General features: G+C 38.5%; 1 protein-coding gene across 1 annotated transcript; it reads left to right on the top strand.

Annotated features, from left to right (window-relative positions):
- C1H2orf80 (chromosome 1 C2orf80 homolog) lies at positions 1–23171 on the top strand. The gene is made up of 8 exons (XM_077803393.1): positions 1–41; positions 1886–2000; positions 3827–3909; positions 5076–5163; positions 5551–5622; positions 18938–19025; positions 19326–19447; positions 22789–23171. The coding sequence occupies exons 1-8, from the start codon at positions 1–3 to the stop codon at positions 22795–22797; spliced, it is 618 nt and encodes a 205-aa protein (XP_077659519.1). The 3' UTR covers positions 22798–23171.
- Positions 23172–23228: the final 57 nt, after the last annotated feature.

Here is a 23228-nt window from a genome sequence, read left to right as displayed (position 1 = left end):
ATGGAAAGAAGGCTTGTAAAAAAGGAAATGAAAAAGCTCCTGTAAGTATGACTGAGAATAACTTTTATGACACTTGGCATTTGGTGGGCTGTCATAGAAGGTTGGATGTTGGCAGGCGGGTAAAAAGCTAAGGAAGACTCTATTCCTGCACTACAGGAGAAAGCCAGAAGATGATCTGGCCTGTCTCCTGCCAGAGAGATCTCAAATGTAGTGCAAAGCGGGATGCTGAATCTCTCAGGAGGATGTTTCTGCTGGCAGCATGCAGATTGGAGGTGTCCCCATTCTACAGCCTGGGAGCAGAGCAGGGCACGGTATGCACCATCGAAAGGGGCTGGCCCTGCTGGTAAAAGATATAGGAGAGATTCCTGGAAAATGTACCTAAGGATCCAGCATTTAAACTGCAGCCTCTGCAGCATTTATTGTCAGCCTTATCGACCAAATAATTTATTTCCTTTTTCTTGACAACTGATTTAAAAAAAAAAAAAGGTGGGGGGACCCAAAACATCAAGTCAGCATGAAAATTTTTTTTCCCTCTTCTGTAGATTTTCTTTGACTTGGTACTTAACAAATGTTGGTGGAAAAATCACAGACCATGTAAGAAGCTAGGAAGAGATTATATTCTATTTCATATGTATTATAGGCACAACAAAAAAATCCCTTTTCATCAGATGTTATCCCAGACCCCATCAAATGTCCTTTCTCTGCCTACTAAGTTAACTGTCTTTTACTACGTCCTTCAGAAATGCTGGAATATGCCATGTGTGAATTTTCATACATTTACTTTTATGTGTTTGGAGGCTAATACAATAATCAACAAGCCACAATCAAGAATGCTGACTCTCGGGGCTGGGATACTGAGTGGTTCAGTGGTGTAGCGTTTGCCTAGCATGTTTGAAGCCCTGGGTTCAATCCTCAGAACCACATATAAATACATAAAATAAAAGTTCATCTACAACTAAAAAAATAATAAAAACCAAGGATGCTGACTCCTCTACATATATCTGAATAATGGAATTTCAAAATTGACATAATTTTAGATTCAAAGAATAGATTTAGGCTTCTTGGAAGGTAACTTGGAATATTACAGCAAAAATTCAAGAATATTATCAATCTAGAAAAGTTAAGGACTCAGAAGAAAGCTTTAAAAGCCAGAAACAAACTTACCCTCCACACAGTGGAGGGTCCAAATATCCTAGTATGGTAAATAGACCACCAGAACTGACCTTATATATCAGTCTTGAAGCCACCAGAGTGTTTTTTCTGAATCCAGTTCCTCTCTCCGACTTTCCCACGATAGAACCCATTTCTTTTCTTTTCCCATGGTGCTTAGTCTACCCTCCTTTTATTAAAAGTTATGGTTAGAAAAGCATCTAACAAGAATACACTAACATGGAATTACTAAAAAGTTTTCACGCATAATTCCTTCTAAGGGCAATTGAATTTCAATGCAGAAAGATGAGCATAAAAGAATACATTCTTATAGCACTTTATATATCTGGAATTTACCAGCTTTGGATGTTCTTCCTGAATTTAGCGTGAACTGAAAAGGAATCTTCACATGAAATAGTGGGTCTCAACTCTACTTTTGCAAGAAACTTTCTCTGTGTGTGGGTATTTGGTATGCTTGTGCTTTGTTGTAAATCCTGTTCCCATGAGTTTAATTTCAGATAAATGTGATTGAAGTTAATTATGGTTAGGCCTTTTAAACCTGCAGCATGGCAAGACTACTGTGTAAATTGAAAATGAATATTAAGGCAGCTACCAGGTCATCGGCCACTTCTGCTATATCTCAGTCTGGGAGGGAAGGTTTGGGAAGAAAGCCTCTGTCGGCAGACTGAATCCTGAGTCACCCACAATGGTTCAATGCTGCTCTCTTGCTTTTAAGGGGAGATTATATTGGCATCAGACTTCGGGAAAATGAATTTGACCCAAAAGGAAGAAGGCAACCCACCTTTCTAGATGATATGGTAAAGAAAGGCATGCTGACGCGGCTCACATTTGTGTTCTATGTGTATTAAGAGGGCAGAACCAGGATTGAGGTTATGGAGTGAATGGGGCGCGCGCACACACGCACACACACACACACACACACACACACACACACACGCATGCACACACATACACACATACACACACACACACACATGCGCGCGCACACGCACGTCCTCTTCCTCATTTTCCTCATCCTGACATTGTCCATATGATCATTTTGACCCACTAAACTGAAAGCAAAAACAGGATGAGAAAATAAAAGTCCTATTAGGGGAGAAAAGATGAAAAAGCAAGTGAGTGCAAGGTAAAATGTTGCATTCAAGATATTAAAAAGTTCTTGACAAAATCAGCTACCATGTAGTTCTCAAATAGACTCATTTCCTCATCATCTGCATGATAAGGGGGTGGGGGACAAACCAAAGCAATGTATAATCCTAAAATCCCTTGTGTTATTCAAACTGAAACCCAGATCCAAGTTAGGTTCTCACAGAAATTAGAAAGATTTAATCCAAGAGAAATTAGTAGAAAGTTCTAATCCAAGAGAAATTCATATTCCCCCAGCTTTTCCTCTGCCCATTTGCTACCTTTGCACTAAGAAAGAAGAAAGAATCTCTCTTTTCCCTGCCCCTCTTCCTCCAACTCTGATTAAAGCAATGTTTACTGACTTTTCAAATACTCCTTGGAGCAGAGTTTAGTCTGATTCTCTCTGGACACATATTGAACAGAGAAATTACATAGATTAGAACTGTGCTTCTCCAACTTTAATGAGGTCTTATTGTTGCCATGTTGTTTTGATTTGGGACGCCTGGGCCAGTCTGAGAATTTACATCTCTAATGAGCATATAAACAATCCAATGCTGCTGATCCAGGTTTCCGACCCTGGGTTAGGTTGCAAAACTGAGCACTATCCAGTTTTCCCTCTTTATTTATTTAGATTCACATTTCAGTTTGGTTCAGTGCCTGGAAGAAATAATTCTATTGTTTGGAGAATGTTAGAACCTTAGAGCCCATCTAAAATAAACAAAATCGAAATCAACTTTCCCTTTTCTTTGAGGATGAGAGGGAGAGATAAATGGTATACTCACTAAACAAAAACTCTTAGAAATGACCAGGGAAAAGTCATTGTTAGAATATAAATGAGCATTCAAATTGTCCCTCAGCTTTAAGCAGTATGTGTGACTCTGCGTGTCCCTTGATCAGGTCCACCACCAATCCTTTGCTCATGTTGGTCCCTCCACTGGGATGTCCCTCTGGGAAACTGTCCTCATCCTCCAAGCTCTAGCTTTGAGAAAGCTCCCTCTCTGAAACCATCTACCTGCACCACCTGCCCAGGTAGACACAAGAGTCTCTGCCTCCAAGTTCCCACAGCACTTCCCCTATACCCTGGAAGCACATTTCTGATGTCACCCAGAATCAGAAGTTCTCTGTGGCCCTCTTCCCCCACCCTTACCTTTTTCTATTTTAAAACTTAAGGAAATTGAGGCCCAGAGAGCATCAGTCACTCACTCCAAGGATAGACTATGAGTTGTTGGCAATACCCAGAGTTGAACTCAGATTCCCTGATTCCCGGGTTGATATTCCTTTCCACTAATCTAGTCTTTCTTTTTGGAACCACACGAATCAAATTATTGCTCTAGTGGAAGATAAATTTACTGTCTGAAGATCCTGAAGTATTTCTGGCTGAGCATCAGGTTATGAGGCTTAGCTAATAATCCTTCCCCTTTTGGACAGGACAAAATAGAGCAGGCTTAGCAGTGCCATCGTCTCTGGGCCCAGGGAGTCCCGTGGTCAGTGTCTCAGCCTTCTCCTTTGCTGTCTGTGCTCCCTCTACCAGGCACACTATGACTTGGCCATCAGCGTTGCTTTGCAATGGTTGGACCACTCCGAAGATTTAACTTGGCTGAAGTGGGAAGAAGTGTAAGTTGTAGTACATTTGTTGTTGTTGTTGTTTAACATCTGACTTGGATTAATGGTGCAGGGAGTTCCAGCTCTGTCTGGTATCTTTCACCCTCAGGCACTCTGATTTGAGTATACTCCAGGGTAACTATCCCCCTTCAACTAGAAACCTGAAAAAAAAAACCATCTTTGTCAACTTAATAAAGTCAGAGATGTGTTTACATATTTTGCATTTCTACCAATTGGTTTCTATCGGATTAAAAAAAATTTTCTTGCATAAACATCCCACCGAAAAACATGATCCATGCTTTTTTGTGTATAAGCTGTGATTTTCAAAATGATCAATTTGGTGGGTGAAAGCTGCAATCTTTTCCTAAGGACTGTCAAACCCAATCTCTGGAGAGTTTAAGCAGATAGGTACCTGAGCCAAGCTGCTTGAATCATAAAATATTTTCCTTTCCAGGATTATTAGCATTTTCTTCCACATGTAGTGTCAGACAGGCACTTAGTTGATAAGAGAGGGAACTAACAAGGTCAGGATGAAGTAGTCTATTCCAGAAACCAGTTATTTTTTTCTGTCCCTAGGCCTTGGACTATACATCTGGATGGAATGTAGCAGCTCGATTTGGTTGTAATAATCAGAAAATTCAGTTTGAACAAACTTAAGAGGGAAAAAACAAGTTGCCTCTATCAGAGATCTGTAGACAAGTCTGTGCTTGGCATAGTTTCATACAAAACTCAGTTGATGTCCCTGGGACCTGCCTCTTGCCCCATTTGCTCTGGGTGGACAGGGCAGGGGATAAACTGACTAGCTTAGTCCACAGTACTCCTTCCATTCTTGGATTCTAGGGGAGTGGTTGGTCTTCCTAGAGGCACATAAGCTTGCAGTGGGGTTAGGCAGTTCACCACAAGCAAATTACCACAATCAGGAAAAAGGATACTGAAGCCAGCAACATCTGCCACAATGGCCAGTCTGCCAGTGTTTGATAGCTATGAAGACATGAGTAAAGAGGACAAATTCATCATCAACATTGGAAGATTAAAAATTCAAAGTGGTATTACTGACGGAGGATTAATCACATTGATTTTTTTTTTTATCAATAAGTGGGTAGCACATAGCCAATGCAGATTACTTATGAGGAATACAAATAAATCTTCAACTCTTATTTATTTATATTCCTTCTTAGGAAAATGCCTCATCATGATCGACCCAGATATCCAAACCACAGAGAAAGAGAAGCAATGATTTTATCATCTTATGCTGGAATCTTAATGGTAAGGAAAAGAACACTGCATGTATTAGTATCTTATATCCACTACGCGAATTTATATGTTATTGTGCATATAGGTTATTTTTTGATAAATGTTTAGCATCTACTAATAGCAAATGTTTCCTTTTTAATGACATCATAAAAAAGATTTTGACTTCTATACTGTACTGCAAGAACATTTATTTAAGAAACAACAACAAAAAAATAAGAATGAGAGACATAACTAATTGGTATCGGGAAGACTGACTTATTCATTTATTCGAAAGTTAGTTATTTAGTGACTATGACACCACATATAGTACTAAACAAACAAGCTCTGATAGCTTTGTTTTGTAATAAAATAAAAGCCAAGATATGACAACACCTTGATATTGCTGTTTTTATTTAACAGAACAGTATCCCAATTGAGGAAGTCTTTAAAATTTATGGGGCGGATTCTTCTGCCAATTCTGGTACTACCAAGGTAAGGGTAATTTGGGACTATCAATAGAGGGGAGATTGAAAGAGAGATTACTTAGCTAATACATTTATAATGATGTATTTTCAGGCAGCAGTAATGAAATAACTGTTTTATATCTAAATGCACAAAACCACATTTATTTGAGGAACATGTTTGTAAAATGCTTTTAAACATAGGTTTACACAGTTGTAACAAGTTTATTTTGCATAAGGCCTGGTAGGGCAGCAAGTAGAGCACCAGACCTGGACTCTAGGTTCTGCTTCGTTCCTGCCTGATTTTCCCCTCTTGCCTTTTGTCACATGCATCTGCTAAGCCACGTTCTCTGTGATGAACGATGTCAGCTGGAGCTAGGACTCCATCTCCAAGGCACATTCCCCAGACACAGGAGCTCATTTACTGCCACCACCTGTCCCTTTCCCACAAGACTCCTGGGATTCCTCAGAAGTCACCAGTAATGCAAGCACAAGGGAAGGACGGGGAATCCAGAGACCAGGTCTGAGCTCTGGCTGCATTACTGTAGTATGCTGATTTTAAGTCATTTGAGTATATTAGGGAGTGGGATAGCTGGGTCAAGTGGTAGTTCTATTCTTAGTTTTTTTGAGGACTCTCCATACTGATTCAGTATGATTCAGTAATCACACGAGTGATTGCCCCAATTTGCAGCCCCACAGCAATGTATGGATGTAGCTTTCCCCCCACATTCTTGCCAACATTTATTGCTACTTGTATTCTTGATAATTGCCATTCTGACTAGAGTGAGATGGAATTTCAATGTAGTTTTAATTTGCATTTCTCTAATTGCTAGAGATGTTGAACTTTTTAAATATATTTGTTGACCATTCATATTTCTTATTCTGTAAAATGTCTGTTCAGTTCCTTTGCCCATTTATTTATTTGGTTGTGTTGTTGTTATTGCCATTATTGTTTTGATGTTAGGTTTTTTGAGTTCTTTATATATCCTGGAAATTAATGCTTTATCTCAGGTGCAGGTGGCAATTATTTTCTCCCATTCTGTAGGCTCTCTATTTATGATCTTGATTGTTTCCTTTACTGTGAAGAAGCTTTTTAGTTTAATGCCATCCCCTTTAATTTTTATTGATTTTTCTTCTTGCACTTTAGGGGTCGTATTAAGGAATTCAGTTCCTATGCTGTTATGTTATAGTGTTGGGCCTAAGTTTTCTTCTAGTATATGCAGGGTTTCTGGTTTAATTCCTAGGTCCTTGATCCACTTGGAGCTGACTTTTGTGCAGGGTTAGAGATAGAGGCTAAATTTCAGTCTACTACACATGGATTTCCAGTTTTCTTAGCACCATTTGTTGAAGAGGCTATCTTTTCTCCAATGTATGTTATTGCTTATATAATTGGTACCTTTGCCTAATATTCAGTAACTGTATTTATGTGGGTTTGTTCCTGTGTCTGCTATTCTGTTCCATTGGTCTTCATGTCTGTTTTGGTGCCGATACCATGATGTTTTTGTTACTATAGCTCTATAGTATAATTTTAGGTCTGGTATTATGATGCCTCCTGCTTCACTTTTCTCAATAAGGATTGCTTTGGCTATTCTGGACCTCTTGTTTTTCCAAATGAATTTCATGACTGCTTTTCCTATTTCCATGAAGAACATCATTGGAATTTTCATGGGAATTGCATTGAATCTGTTTAGTGCTTTGGGTAGTATGGCCATTTTGATGATATTAATTCTCACTGTCAGAGAATGTGGAGGGTCTTTCCAACTTCTAAGGTTTTCCTCAATTTCTTTCTTTAATTTTTTTGTAATTTTCATTGTAGAAGTCTTTCACTTGTTTTGTTACATTGATTCCCATGTATTTTATTTTTTGACACTATTGTGAATGGGATGGTTTTCCTAATTTCTCTTTCAGTGAATTTGTCATTGGAGTAGAGAAACACAATTAATTTTTTTTTTTTAATTTTTAATATTTTTTTTATTTTTTAGTTCTTGGCGGACACAACATCTTTGTTTGTATGTGGTGCTGAGGATCGAACCCGGGCCGCACGCATGCCAGGCGAGCGTGCTACCGCTTGAGCCACATCCCCAGCCCCCACAATTAATTTATAAGTGTTAATTTTATATCCTGCTACATTGCTGAATTCATTGGTGAATTCTAGAAGTTTTCTGGTGGAGTTTCTTTCTTTTTCTTTTTTCTTTTTTTGAGTCTTCTGAATAGACTCATGCAGTTGGTAAAGAGAGCTAGTTTTAACTCTTCTTTTCTTATTTGTATCCCTTTTATTTCATTCTTTTGCCTAATTGCTCTGTCTAGAGATTCAAGGACTACATTAATATAAGTGGTGAAAGTGGATATCCCTGTCTAGTTCCTGTTTTTAGAGAAAATACTTTCAGTTTCTCCCCATTTATAATGATGGGCTTGAGCTTGTCGCATATAGCTTTTACAATGTTGAGGTATGATCCTTTTATCTCTATTTTTTTCTAGTTTTTTAAGCAAGAAAGATATTTTATTTTGTCAAATGGCTTTTCTGCATCTATTGAGATAATCATGTGATTCTTGTCCTTTAGTCTATTGGTGTGATGAATTACATTTATTGATTTCCATGTGTTGAACCAACCTTGTATCCCTAGAATGAACCCCACTTGATCATGGTGCACTCTCTTTTTAATGTGTTTTTTTGTATGTGATTTGCCAGTATTTTATTGAGAATTTTTGCATGTATATTCATCAGAGATATTGGTCTGAAGTTTTCTTTCCTTGAAGTGTCTTTATCTAGTTTTGGTATCAGGGTGATACTAGCTTCATAGAATGAGTTTGGAAGGGTTCTCCCTTTTCGTGAAATAATTTGAGGAGAATTGATATTAGTCCTTCTTTAAAGGTTTGATAGAACTCAGCTGAGAATCCATCTGGTCCTGGGCTTTTCTGTGTGGTAGGCTTTTGGTGACTTCTTCAATCTCATTACTTAAAATTGACCTGTTTAAATTTTCTATATCATCCGGTTCAATTTCAGGTCATATGTCTTTAGGAATTTATTGATGTCTTCAAGATTTCCTAGCTTATTGGAGTATAGGTTTTCAAAATAACTTCCTACTATCATATTTCAATAGTGTTTGTGGTGATATTTTTACAACAGGCTTTAGTAATTTGCATTTTTCTTTGACTTTTCATTTCTGTCTTAACATTTGGAAATTTTCTGTTATTATGTCATTGAAAAGATTGTGCATTGCATTGGTTTGCACTTCAGAGCCTTCATCTACCCCCACGAATATTAGATTTGGCCTTTTAATGTTATCCCATTCTCACCCACGTCCCACACAGCTGGTGGAATTTGGGGTTCCTCTGTGTGAAGTGGGCTGGCTGTAAAATAAAGTGAAAAAAAGAAAATAGTGAAAAAAAAAAAAACACACACACACACAACAAGGGAAGTAATTTTAGAAAGCGAGGGCGGGACAGCTTTTCCACCTTAGGGGTTGAGCTTCCACACTGGAAAGAGAGAGAACTAGAGCCCGTGTTTGCTTTATTATATGGAAAAAACTTCAAAGGTTTTCCATAGAATGTTCTTCGCCAAATAAAGTAGGAGGTGGGCTGTCCAGTTTCCAACAGGTTACGCCCAAATCCCTAAACAAGCAAAGACAGAGGTCAGTGCATTGTGTAATCATAGAGTAGGAGGAGCCACAAAACAGATTGCAATGCCAAACCTAAATCTCCTTGGCTCAAGGCCAAGTGAAGGCGCTCAAATAGCTCAGGGGTGGCTTCCCACATCCCATATTTCTTGAAAATTCTGTTTGTTGTCTCTTAACATTTTTCTCCGTGATCTTTATTTTCAAGATTATATATTTTTTCTTCATTGCCTGAAACTCTGTCTTCCAAGTGGTCTAGACTATTGGTGATGCGTTCCATTGAACTTTTAATTTTTTTATTGATTCCTTCATTTTGAAAATTTTTTATTGATTCTTCTTTCTCCCCTCATCTTCTGGGCTTAGGGAGGTCTAGGGCAGGCATCAGATACATCTGACCGGTTGGTCCCAACTCACATGACCAGAGGACAAACATGCAAAGTCTCATTCTGGTGGTGATGCCACTATGTACCCTTGTCTTGGCTGGGCCATCAATCAAGGTTTGCAAATGTGAGTGTTTGAGTGGTTTGGGGGAGTCATGTTCATGCAGGGGGGTAGAAGAGGAAGACATGCTATCTAGAGGTGAGCCAGCCAATATTCCTCATCTGCCCCATCACTCATTCATTCATTAAAGAGCCTCTGTACAGGAATACATACTCTCCATCCTCATAATCAGTGACCAACACTGAAAAGCCCAGATGTATGCATTGGCTACAAAAGAACCAGCTTAGAACAGAAGCAGACTATCTCTCCCTAGTGGGAGACTTCTTGTTTTAAGGTCAGTACTTGCTTATTGCTATGAGATAGGATCATTTATTGATTTATATGTGAAAGGCAATTGGTGCCATGTTAAACACTAGGATTCTAAATCCTCAGCTGTCTGAGTCTGAACCTCAACTAGGCCAGTTACAAGCACAATAATCCTGGGCACGTTTCCTAACCCTTATCAGCTTCAATTTCATTTGTAGAAGCAAGAAAAAGAAGATGGGTTTGTGTGGGCACTAAGTGAGTTAGTACCAATGAAGCCCAGTGTTTGGCATATGGAAACCTTTAAATAATAGCTGTGATTAAGGTTCTGGTACTCATGGGTTGGGTATCTGATCTCTCTGGTGTCCTTCTATATCAGGATGTCTTAACATTCTTCTTATCAACACAACATTATTCTCCACTGTGTGCATAGGAAGTTGGAGTTAGGGACTGTTAATTGCATTGTAGGATGTTTAACAGCATCTCTGGCCTCTAGCTACTGAATGAAAGTTGATTGTCTCCAGTTTGACAATACAAAAAAAAAAAAAAAAGTTTCCAGGTGCCTATGTCCCCTAAGAGATGAAATTACATCTTGTTTAGACCTACCACTCTATCCAAAAAGTATAGCTAATCAAGCATCTATGTGTATTATTAACACGATGTAAACTTTGCCTGTTTTGGACAACTATTTATAACAAAGGGTATGATCTGAGGAACCAATACAAGAATCTGAGGACCTATCCCTCTGAGCCTCACAAGCTCCTCCCCACATCCAAAATGCCACCTCAGGCCTTTTTCTTGTGGCTTCACATTAACTCCACTCAGGGGCATTTTTCACATTGTGAATAAGGAATTAGCAGGGCCTCTCAAAGGAAATGTAGCATTTACAAAATGAGACTGAGTGTTTTAAAACAGATCTTTGGGATTTAACATAATTTTTTTTTAATCGTTTTAACTAGGAGATAGAGTTGTTTTAAAGAAGAAAAAAAAAAACCTTCATGTGTCTAAACGACCTTTGATTCCTTTAGATAAAACATCTCCTTAGCAACAGCTAAAAACCTTCCCAAGCTAAAGTTTAAAACCCGGTTGAATACTAATCAGATTATGTACAATTTCCGGCAACTAAAATAAATGGGCCTCTTATTATACAACAGGGTACTGTGCTCAGGCTTGAGGGCTTTCTCCAGGGCTCTTTGCTGCCACCTGGTGACAGACAGGGATCACAGCCCAATACCCTTCCCTCTTCCTCAGAGGAAGCTGTGTTTTGCTGATACAAAACTTTTTTCTTTTGAGGACTCTGAACTGGGCAAAAGTTCAACTAAGGGCCTTTATGTAAGTCAGGGATTTTTACAGCTACCTTCTGATAAACAGAAACTGCTTTACTCGATTTAAACTGTAGGAAAAGCATGAATCTTCTTTCAAAAAACAGAGCAAGTAATAAAAATATTCTTCAGCTCCATTTGATGGAGAAGGGGCAGCAGTAAGAAAGGAAAACAGAGAGAGTTAGAGTGAGTACATCAGAGCAAGGAATAGAGGAATAGAGACCACACCAGCACCACTGCTTTCTTCTCTTCCTGAAGCCATATCCCAATGTCTGCATGGCCTCTGATAAATAATTATTTAACACCTCTGATCCCCAAATCATATTCTCTCTCTCCCCCCCCTCCCTCCCTCTCTTTTGGTAACAAGGATTGAACCCAGGGGTGCTTACCACTGAGCCACACCCCCAGCCTTTTTTATTTTTTGAGATAGGGTCTTGCTTAGTTGCTTAGGATCTCACTAAGTTGCTGAGGCTGCCCTCAAACTTGTAATCCTCCTGCCTCAGCCTTCTGAATTGCTGGGATTACAAGTGTGCACCACCACATCTGGCCCCAATTCCCTAGTTTTAAACAGGCACACCTGAATAGGCAGGCTGACTCCCAGCCACACCAGGTGCTCCTGAGAATTGAGACCATGATGTACATGGTGTCATGATCAATGACCAAGTACATACATGATGGTGGCATGGGGAGCTTTTCCTATCAGTGCTAATATTTCCAAGTTTGGCCCCATGCAGCATGGCCATCTCCTTCCTCTTGATGGTCCTGCCTGCTGTAGGCCTGTCTGTCTTCAACCCTCTCACACTTCTTCCGGTAGCTGTCAAGTGTCTTCTCCTCCTGAAGAATGCTCAGACTGAATCATGCAGAAAAGAGAAAGTGAATTCATGACAAGGAGAGGGACCTATGTTTTCAACAAAAATTCAATATCAATAAATATTAATAAGGATTAAAACATGTTTTCAATATTAACTATGGGTAGTACAGTCTGAAGATCATTAATATTAACCATGTCCAATTAATACTTATCAAACATTTTTAGAGTACAAAGACCAAGCAAACAAACCAACCCACCAAGTATATGAAACGGAACAGAATCAAGAGAATTATTATTTACTTTCATGTCTTTGTAGTTTTGTCAGAAATGAATCTCTAAGCAATGTATTGTTTAATTTTGCACAGCATTTTAATTTTATATAAATAAAATAATGGCAAGTGTGTCATTCTATGGGTTTCTTTTTTTTACCCCACATTACATTCAATAAATTTACCTATGTCATTAATGTAACCATAGTTTATTATTACTGAATATTGCATTTTACCTTAGGAATATGTCAGTGTTCTTGCACATTTTTTCAGTCTTATACGTTTGGATTATTTCTTTTATATATTTTCCTGTTGTGTGGAAGATGTCTGTGTGGTGTATGTCTGAGAAATTGCTAAACTGTAAGGTATGAGCATCTTCAACACTTTTCAAAAAATTAAAATGTTTTTCCAAAATGATCATGCCCATGCCATCACCAATACTGGTTACCCACACTGGTACTTTCAGACTTTTAAATCTGTTAAATACATGATGGTGTTTTGCTGTGCTCCTGATCTCTAATGGACAACTGTTTGTATGTTTCCTCTTCTGGGAAGTACCTGTTAAAAATTTTGTCCATCTTTCTGTGGAGTTGCTTGTCTTTCTCTCTCTTTTTCAATACAGTCTCAATTTTTGGAGAAACTACTATAGGATAGAATCAGCCAAGTCATAGATTTGCCAATACTTACAACATTTGAAATTTACCCTTTGTTTTCATAAGCATTAAAACGTTTAGTAAGTATAATTTTGCAACACCTGAATCACATTTGCAAAACTTCTTAGAAGTATCTTTGAAACTATCTTTGCAGATTATGAGTCCACTTTTATTTTGGCAAATGGGATTGATATAAGCACATGTCCAATTGCTTTGACACTGAAGGTCAGAAACTCTCTACTTTCCATCCTGGAGATGATCATAATAATGTTTTGAAAGTTGCTGGTCAAGGCTGAAAGGCAGGTGATGATTACTATCTATGCCCTTCATTCCTAATTATGTACCCCTCCACTGAAAAAGTTCCTATATCCCTGTAAACATCCTCATCTTCTCCTCTCAGCCTTACAGATAGAAGAAATTTCTGTTGAATGTGCTTTGGCATTCAGTCAGCACATGAATTGAGAAATAATAATTCTTTTATACTGAGATAATGAAGATATCAGTCAACAGCTTTAGAGTTAAAAAAGAGAATGTGATTAACTCTAGATTACAATCTAAATTTTATCCTAAAGTACCGAAAGCTAATTTATGGCTCACATGAGTCATGAAGTTATCAGGACTAGAAAGATTCATAGACCATTTGAGCTGGAAATGTCCTTTAAAATCCTCAGTTTCCCCTGTGGGTGGGGAAACTAGAGCATGCAAAACATCAATCTTACATCTACTTAGTGAAGAACTGCAGAAGAACAACTTAACGAAAGCTGGGCATGGTGGTGCACGTCTGTCATCCCAGCTTCTGGGAGGCAGAGGCATGAGAACCATGTAGGTCTATTTGTTCAAGACCAACCTGGACAACATAGGGAGACCTTGTCTCAAAAAGATATAGTGACTTATGCTGGGCACAGTGGCGCTTGCCTGTCATCCAAGTTGCTCGGATATATATATATATATATAATTAACCACTTTCTTTTTCCTTATACCTGACACACATTATCCTGTAGGGCTATAATCACAGCCATAATAGCCCTATATTGCTATATAGCCTCTTTTTTTAATCACTTTCTGTGTTTTAGGGTCATCTTTTTAAATATATTATGGCTTCTTGAGGTTGGAGGTCATAGTTGATGCTTATGGTTAATTCTTTACAGTTCTCACTGTGAAGTAACTCCCCCAAACATTTTTGTCATATTATTTGTCAATAAAAAGTGAAGGTGAAGTTTAGCAGTGCCTCTGCTAAGGGGGGTTATAAGCTGTTTTGTCAACAAAAAGAACACAATTTCACTTTGTTTCCTATATGATATAACAGAAACCCCAGAGTGATACTAAAATACAGAAGTTTACTTATATGAAAGGAATTGGGAAGTGGGCAACCAGTTAGTACCACAGTTTCACCAAATTGTGAGGAACACAGGTTCCTTTCAGGTCTCCATTGAGTCATTTCTACAGTGTGGCCGTCAACCTCATTATCTAATATGCTTGCTAGAGCTCCAGCCATCACATTATGTTTTAGGCAAGAGAAGATGAAGAATTGACCCCTTCTTCTTCTAAGGAAATGTGCCATGAATCTCAGAGAACACTTGATCCTATGTACCATTGGTTAGCACCTAGCTGTATGTCACATCTAGCTAGAAGAGAGGATTTAGGATATAGACCTTAGCTGAAAAGAGGACATCTAACTAAAAATCAGAAGGAGAAAGTTGGCTCTTGGGAGGCAGCTAGCAACCTCTGGCACATGATCTAGGCCACACCAGCCATAAGATTAAGTCAATTTGCTGTGAACAAAAATTTTGTTTTTCTAATTCTTCTCCCAATAGATTGAAGGGATTTCAACCCTTTAAAGTGATCCTTTAGCCAGTGCCAAAAGTAGCCAGATCTTATCTCACATGTAGGAATGTTACTATCCAAAAACCACCACATCTCAACTTGGAAGATAACAGGGGAGGAAAACAAAATATTTGGTCCATCTTATGCAAACTCTTGTTGTCATGATATGAGACCAGCATAGCCTTTATTTCAGAGCCTGCTAAAAACACCAACCAACAAACAAACAAAAAAGAAAGAAAAATCATAGATTAATTTCTTCTGAACATAAATGCAAAAATCTTCAACAATATATTAGCAAGTCAAATCCAGCCATAAAAGGGATTTTATTTCAAATACACCAGGGGAGGTTAACACTAAAGAATCAATCAGTGTTTTCAGGAAAAAAAAAAAAAAATATATATATATATATATATATATATATATATATATATATATATATATATTCTGAAAAAAAATTTTGACAAAATTCAGTGCCAATCCATATTTTTTGGAAAGCAACAAGTTTGAACTCTGGATGGCAGGGTGTCCGTGTAGGTTCACGCTTGTAATGAACCACCAAGGAGCAGGAAGTTGATAGCAGGCAAGTTTTTTTATGTATGGGGACAAGGGTAAATCAGAATTTACTGTTCCTTCAGTTTTTCTGTGAACCTAAGATTGCTCTTAATAATAAAGGCTATTAATTTTTGAAAAGCTTAAATGGCAAAGGTGATTCAATTTTATGTTGTGTGCATCTTATCACAATTTTAAAAACCTAGCAAACCAAGACGACAAAAGAATTTCCTTATTTTGATAAATTATTAAAAAAAAAAACTACAGCAAACATCATACTTAATGATAATATTCTCCCTGAGATGAGGAATAGAGCAGATACTTGCTATCGCCATTCCTCTTTTTCTTTTCTTTTTGGTACTAAGAATTGAACCCAGGGCTTTACCTCTAAGCCACTTCCCAGGCCTTTTGTTCTTGATTTTGAGACAGGTCCTCACTGAGTTGCTGAGATTGGCCTCAAACTCCTCCTGTCTCAGTCTCGGTGTGTTGCTGGGTTTACAGGTGTGCACCACCTCTCCTGGCTATACATTGTATTCTTAAAAGCTCACACAGTGAGTAAGTGCTTTTATCACAAAAATGATAATGTGAAGCAAAACACATATTAATTAGCTAGTCTTAACCATCCCATAATGTATACAGCATATACTCTAAAACATCACTCTGTCCATGCCTCCCTGGGATTATAGGCATGTGCCACCACACCAGGAATCTGTCCTCTTTAATATTGCATTGAAGATCTTAGCCTGTGGAGAAAATAAGAAAAAATAAACAAAATTAAAGGATAATAAAAGTAAAGTATCTCTGAATGGGGTAGTGGACGCCTGTGATTCCAGCTACTTAAGGCAGGAGGGTTGCAAGTTCAAAGATAACCCAGGCAATTAGCAAGTCCTCTTTCAAAGTAAAAAGGGTGGTGGATGTAGCTCAGTGGTAGAAGGCCCCTGGGTCCAATCACCAGTACTAGAAAAAGATTTAAAAAAATAAAGGAGAGAAGAAGAAAAGACAGGACAGGAGGGGAGAGAAGAGAGGAGTCGTTCTTCAAATGTGACATAATGGATACTTTGAAATTCCAAAAGAATCAGTAAACTAGGGCTGGGGATATAGCTCAGTTGGTCAGGTGCTTGCCTTGCATACACAAGGCCCTGGATTCAATCCCCAGCACCACACATACACACACATACAGGAAAAAAAATCAATAAGCTAATATATTAATAAGCGAATTTAGCAAAGTTGCTGGATACAAGGTCAATATGAAAATTAGTTCATTTCTATATGCCAGGAGTAAAGAGAAAGCAAAAGATAGAATTGATGCCATAGACTATAATCACAAAAATACTTAGGAATAAAATTAATAAAATATGCACAAGGATTGATACATTGCAAATGTTACTGATACTGAAGAAGGCCCAAAAATGAATAAAGAGATACAGCATGTTCATGGGTTAGAAGGTGTGTTATCATTTAAATCTCAGATACCCCTAAAATAATCCAGAGATGCAACTCAACGCCAAGCAACATCCCGAAAGCTCGATTTCATTCCCTTTTTCCTTTTTCCCTTCTTTCTTTTCTCGGACATTGAAAAGCTGATTATAAAATTCATTAGGAAACACAAAGAACCAAAAATAACCAAAGTGATCTAGGAGACACAGCAGGTATCCAAGGCTGACTGCAAAGCCAGTTGGGGAGGGAGGGGTTAAGGAGGTAAATATTCTATGATTCCATTGAGATTAAGTACAAAAACAGAAAAAAAAATTAATCTAAGTTATAAGAAATAAGGATAACATTTTTCCTTAGAAGAAAGACAGTGTGTCAAGGAATAATCACGGAGCTTTAAGGGTGCTTGTGACAGGGGTTTTGATTCCCTAGGTTGTTCTGTTAATGAAAATCCATTGAGCTATATATTTATGATATATCCATTTATTTCATCAGAATTTAATGAAAGTGCATAGCCATTAAATCTAGCAATTTTCCATGTAGAAATTTAGTTTGTACTGAGATATGAGGTGGTGGAGGGGGAGATGTTTGCTGCAATTTATTTGTAATAAAACAAATTGAACAAAACCTCAAAGTGCATTGATTGAAAAACAGTCCCATGCATTGCATACTTTTGTAATGTGGAGTATATAGTGCATGCATTAAAAAACCGAGTCACATCAACATCTAATGCCAGGAAAAAAGAGCCCTGATATTCTTTTACAAATTGCAAAATAGATTAAGAATATAGTCCCTTTCATTAAAAGAAAAAAATCCCTCCAAAAAATCTACATAAACCACACAAAGTATCTGTAGCTATAAGGTCACCTTACCACTGGGCTACCTCCCAGCCCTTTTTAATTTTATTTTTAATTTTGAGACACGGTCTCACTAAGATGAGGAAGCAGATGAGGTTCACAGATCACTCAGCACTGGGGATAGGGGGACATTGAGGCAAGTTTCTCAGTTTCTGAGGCTGGCCTCAAACTTACAATCTTGCTGCCTCAGCCTCCCAATTTGCTGGGACGACAGGGGTGTACCACTGTGCCCAGCCCAGAGTGATCTTTTTAAAATCCTAAATCAGATCTTGTCACACTACTGCTTAAAATGACTCGGCTGGCTTCCTGCTGCATGCTGGAGTCGATAGCAGCATCCAGCCCTGCACCTGACTGAGGGAGACCTACGTGATCTGGTGCTCCCTCACTCGGTTTCCCACCCCACTGTCTTCCCTCCTATGTCTGGAAAGCTTGAGCTTATCTCAAGAACTTCCCTTTTGCTTTGCCCACAATGTCTCTCTCCAGCTCCTCCTCACCAGGCTGCTGTCCATCCTGTGAGCCTCGGCTGAAATCCCACTTCCTTCTAGAGGCTCCTCTGTCCATTCTGTTTGCAGTGGAGGCTGCCCTGTAACTCCCTGTCTCCTCATCTCGTTTAGTGCATTTACTGAGCTCCTCTCCACGTGTCACTCCCCTGTTGTCCACTAGCTTATTGTTTCTCCTCACTTGCCTCCCGCAGCTCCAGAAGGGCAGGAGTCCTGTCTGCCTTATAAACACACAGCTCCTACAGCACACCTGGCCCATGGCAGGTGCCCACAGCACACATGTTGCCTGCAGGGCCACTCCCAGCCTTGAAGACACTTCCAGGGTCATGACCAGCTTCCCAAGGTCATGACCAGCTTCCATCCACTGGCCTTGTTCTATGGGACTCCATGCTTTAAGTTCACAGATGAGGGAGCAGATCACTCAGCAATGGGGGTAAGGGGACTTTGGGGCAAGTTTCTCAGAAAAGGGGGTTTTTCTCAAAGAAAAAGTGGGAGCCTGCAGGGAGAAAAAGAAGAAAGGGCTATTCAGGAAAAGGAAACTGTGAAGAGCACCAGGGCTTGAGGGGCATTCTGGGCAGTGGGAACCAAGTACAGGAGCAAAGGCTGTGTGTGAAGTTCATGCTCCCTGTGTTTTGTGTGCCTCGGTGATGGATGTTATTAACATCTAAGCCCCCCACGTGGGTGAAACAGAGTGCAGTTAAGAGCTACGACTAACCCGTGTCAACCAAATGAAGCTCCTGCAGCTCGTTAAAGCAGCACTGTTTCCTTGCAGGTTCCCCGAGCTCCACTCTTCCGCCTCTCTTTGCACCCTTTTGCCATGTTAACAGCACCCAAAGCAGCAGAGTATGCCCGCAAACAGAGTAAGATTGTTTATTTCCATCTGTTTTGAGAAATTTTAAATAAAATATGATGTGGGCTCACAAACAAAGGTTAAAATTGACATGGAACTCAGTTTCTAATTGAATTAAAAAGAACGGGGAACTTGAAGGACTTGATTCCCACATACCCCCACTCCCGTGACCCAAATCACAAGGTCTTATCTGTCAGACCCTTTGGTGGTGGGAGCGAAGTGGTCCAGAAGGGGAAGATCTGAAACTGTGGAGGACACATTATTTTTTTTAGGTTTTATATACAGATTCGGTTACTCTCTGTGCCTGCAGGTGTCAAGTTAAGAAGGGGAGCAATGAATAAGAATGCCACCACCAGCAGCTCTACAGAGGAAGCAAACGCCACAAAGTGGAAGTCATCAAAGTGTTTTTCGTGCACATCACCAAAGAACACAGTAGGTCTAAAAACAATGAATTGGACCAAGCTGAGACCAAGTGTTTGGGGAGAACTGTGCTTATATTGTGATTAAATGTTGAACCTTTGGAGTCAGATGCTCTGGATTTGAATCTAGAGCCTGCTACTTACCAGCTGTGTGACTTCAGAAAAGTACTTAACCTCTCTGTGCACTAGCTTCTTCCTCTGCAAAATGGGAAGAATAATGGTATCTATCTCTTTAAAGTTGTTGAGATGACCAACTGAAGATTCTAGATACTAAAAGATTAGAAGAGTGTTTGGCAGTTAACTCTAAATAAGTACTAGCCATAATTATCTTTTCAGCATTTGAAAAATACTATTTGCACCAGGCACAGGGGTGTACTCCTGTAATCCCAGCAACTTGTGGGGGCTGAGCCAGGAGGATTGCAAATTCAAAGCCAGCCTCAGCAACTCAGCAAGACCCTGTCTCAAAACAAAAATTAAAAAAAGGCTGGAGACGTGAGTCAGTGGTTGAGCGCCCCTGGGTCCAATCCTGGTGCCAAAAGAAAAGAAAAAAATATTATTTGCAAGTTAATTGGCCATTATTCTTAAATCAAATAAGCATATGAAAGAGGTTTATTTTATTCCTTATGAGAATTTTATCTCTTCCTGCTTGGCATCTCGCCTGCTCTTGCCCTGTCCATCTAATTTCCCATTTTTATGTTGCAGAATCAGAATGGTCATGTACAGGGCTGGAGGGAATAGAAAAAAAAGCCGTTCTTTTTCTTCCTATTCTGAGTTCTCAATTATAATGTGCACAGTGAACACAAGTTCAAAAAGAAGTCAGAGAGATCAAGGTGGCCAACATAATACAAGACAATAGGGGAGAGAATCAGAGAAGTGAGAAAGGCTGGGATATTTTAGGGCTCTAAGGTAGAAAAGAGAGAAGGGAATTTTGAAAATTGTACATTGAGATATGAATGGGTTTGTTTAAGAAGCATAAGTTTAGGGCTGGGGTCATGGCTCAGTGGTAAAGCACTTGCCTAGCATGTGTGAGGCACAGGGTTCGATCCTCAGCACTGCATATAAAAAATAAAGGTCCACCAATAACAACAATAAAAAGGTTTAAGAAAAAAAAAGAAGCATAAGTTTAAACTTCATATGCATTTTTATTTAGTTCAGTTGCTGAAATGAGAATTTCAAAAATATAATATGCACAGTGAATACAAGTTCAAAAAGTGAACTTGTTTAAAAAGAATTTTAAAATGTGACTCTCTTAATCAACTGAGCCACATGGGGCTCAGTATTTCTTTAGATTCTAGAGGCAAACTATTGATTGATTAGAAATTTAACTTCATCATAGAAATTGCTTTAGGAACTGCCTGGATTCTTTAGCCACGTTAGGACTTTAATAAACATTATTCTAAAAATAGAATAATTGCACTATGGAAAAATCATCACCATATTGAGTTTTGTTCTGAAGGTATTTGCTAGGATGAGATTTGAGAGTCTAGGTTTTCTAGAACCATATCTTTGCTTCTGAAGAATTTTTTAAAGTCAAATGAGGTCATTTTCTTACATGATTTTGGAGACAGCAAGCTGAAGAAAGCAAAACAAGGCAAGAAACAAAAACCAGTGAGAACTCCAGAAATAGCACACACAAACACCCTGCATGAACAAAATCATAGACTGATAATCCAGACTAAGCTTGTACTATCATGTGTAACTAATTAAAACAAACAAAAAAATTTAAAAAAAAAACAGATCCTAAAACAGGGATTCATATACTTGTTTGGATCATATATGGATCCTGTGTAATGAGAATGTAATTCTGAAGAGTAATTCAGTGGTGTTTTGTTTGATTTGGTACTGGAGATCAGACCAGTGGTGCTTAACCTCTGAGCCACATCCCCAGCCCTTTAAGGTCTCACTAAGTTGCTGAGGCTGGCCTTGAACTTGTGATCCTTCACCTCATCCTCCCTAGTCCCTGGGATTACAGACATGCACCACCATGTCAGGCTCATGTTATTTTGAAAATATAGTTTCATTCCATACATTTTCTTCTACAACTGCCACCTTAGGAATTTTCAGAGAGAGGGACCTTGACTAGGAATAAGCAGGTGCTTGGCATACATGACAGAAAAGAATTTCAGAACATGCCAGTCAGAGACAAAGATTTGTTTAGGAAAGGAGATATGCATTCAAGGGAGAATGTGGTTATCTAAAAAGAAAGACATCTTTTGGGGTGAGGTAAGAAATACACATTCGAGGGAGAATGTGAGCCATCTTCAGAGAGATGGTCATGAATGACACAAGACAGAGAGGGAACACTGAAGTTTAAATCCAAAGCAAAAGACGCAAAGTTAAAAATAATATACTCCAAGCACAATACATAAAAACTGCTAAGAAAGTAAAAATGATTTGCTGTGGGTAGGGTTTGTTAAAAGAAGTACAACTTTCTTTCTTTATTTATTTATGCTTTGAAATAATTTCAAGCTTACAGAAAAGTTGCAAGCATAACTCAAGGAACCCATACATACCTTTTACCCAGATTCATCAATTGTTAATACTTTATTTCATTTGCTTTGCCATTTTCTGTCTCTTACCTCTATATGTATATAGTTACAAATGTATAATTTTTTCTTAGCTGCCGCAGGCCAGCTGCAGCAAAATGGGGGGGGGGGTGACGAATAACTTGTGCACGTTGATACAGCAGGAATAGGAGCCGTTTATTGTAGGGCAACAGAGCTATTTATACATTTTGCACAGCTTATCTTAATTAGCATAAACTAGATACATCAATCAACCAATAAGGAATCTCCACACTTAATGGCTCGCTTTTGTTACTTCTCAAACCACTCCCTCTGACATTTTGCCAGGCACCATCCAGACTTGTTTACGAACTCTAACATTTGTCTGGCAAATACCAGGTGTTATTTTTGACTTATTTACAGACCTTAACACTTAGCCCTTAGAAGTTATACATAGCCTATCACTTTGCCCCAGAATATATCAGTTTGTATATCCTAAGAACAAAATCTATCTCTTACACGACCATGATCAATTTCAGAATATCTAACACTGATACTTTTAATCTATATAGAAATTTTGTTGACAGACCTAATAATCTTTTTTTAAGCATGTTTTTCATTCTGCACAGGATCCAGTGTGAGATCACATATTGTATTTTGAGAAATGTAACTAATTTCCAAATCTATGAGAACAGTTCCCTGGAAATTCTTTTATACCTACATGTAGCTACTACATCTTTGTCAGTAAATTAATATCTGATATTTGACCTGAACTTGCTATAGATTGGTGTTATTTGTGTGCATGTTCTATTGATGTGCTTGATACCAAAATCATCCTTTTATTCTGCAGGTCACTTAGAAACTTGAACTTCATAATAGAGCCTCTGGGAGCAAACAAGAAACATCATCTTAAAATTGCATCTCTTGCTGGCACATTTTTCTTTACAGTTGGCTTTTGACTCAGACTGTGCTGAAAGTTATTATTGAGATTGAGTTTCTTCTCTTAGAAGCATATTGCACAGCTACATTTTGGTAAAAGACAAAAATGTGTGTATCTTATGCTACTTCATTATGACTAAAAGACCTGGACAATTCAGAGTACCTAATATTTCTATGTCAGACTGGCTTTGTAGCACATTTTACAAATATGTAGTATTGAGTATTGCACAGTAGTACAGTAGGAGGCAGTTTTCCTAAGTTTTAATGCAAAATAAAATTAATCTATCCTTGATTGACTTAGCTATGTCCTAAAATGAAAAATATTTAAAATTACATCAATATAGTTTTTTG

This window comes from Urocitellus parryii, chromosome 1 (genome assembly GCF_045843805.1).
Source record: "Urocitellus parryii isolate mUroPar1 chromosome 1, mUroPar1.hap1, whole genome shotgun sequence".
Lineage (NCBI taxonomy): Eukaryota > Metazoa > Chordata > Mammalia > Rodentia > Sciuridae > Urocitellus > Urocitellus parryii.
Note: the sequence above shows the minus strand (reverse complement) of the source record. Positions and strands in the feature narration are given on the sequence as shown.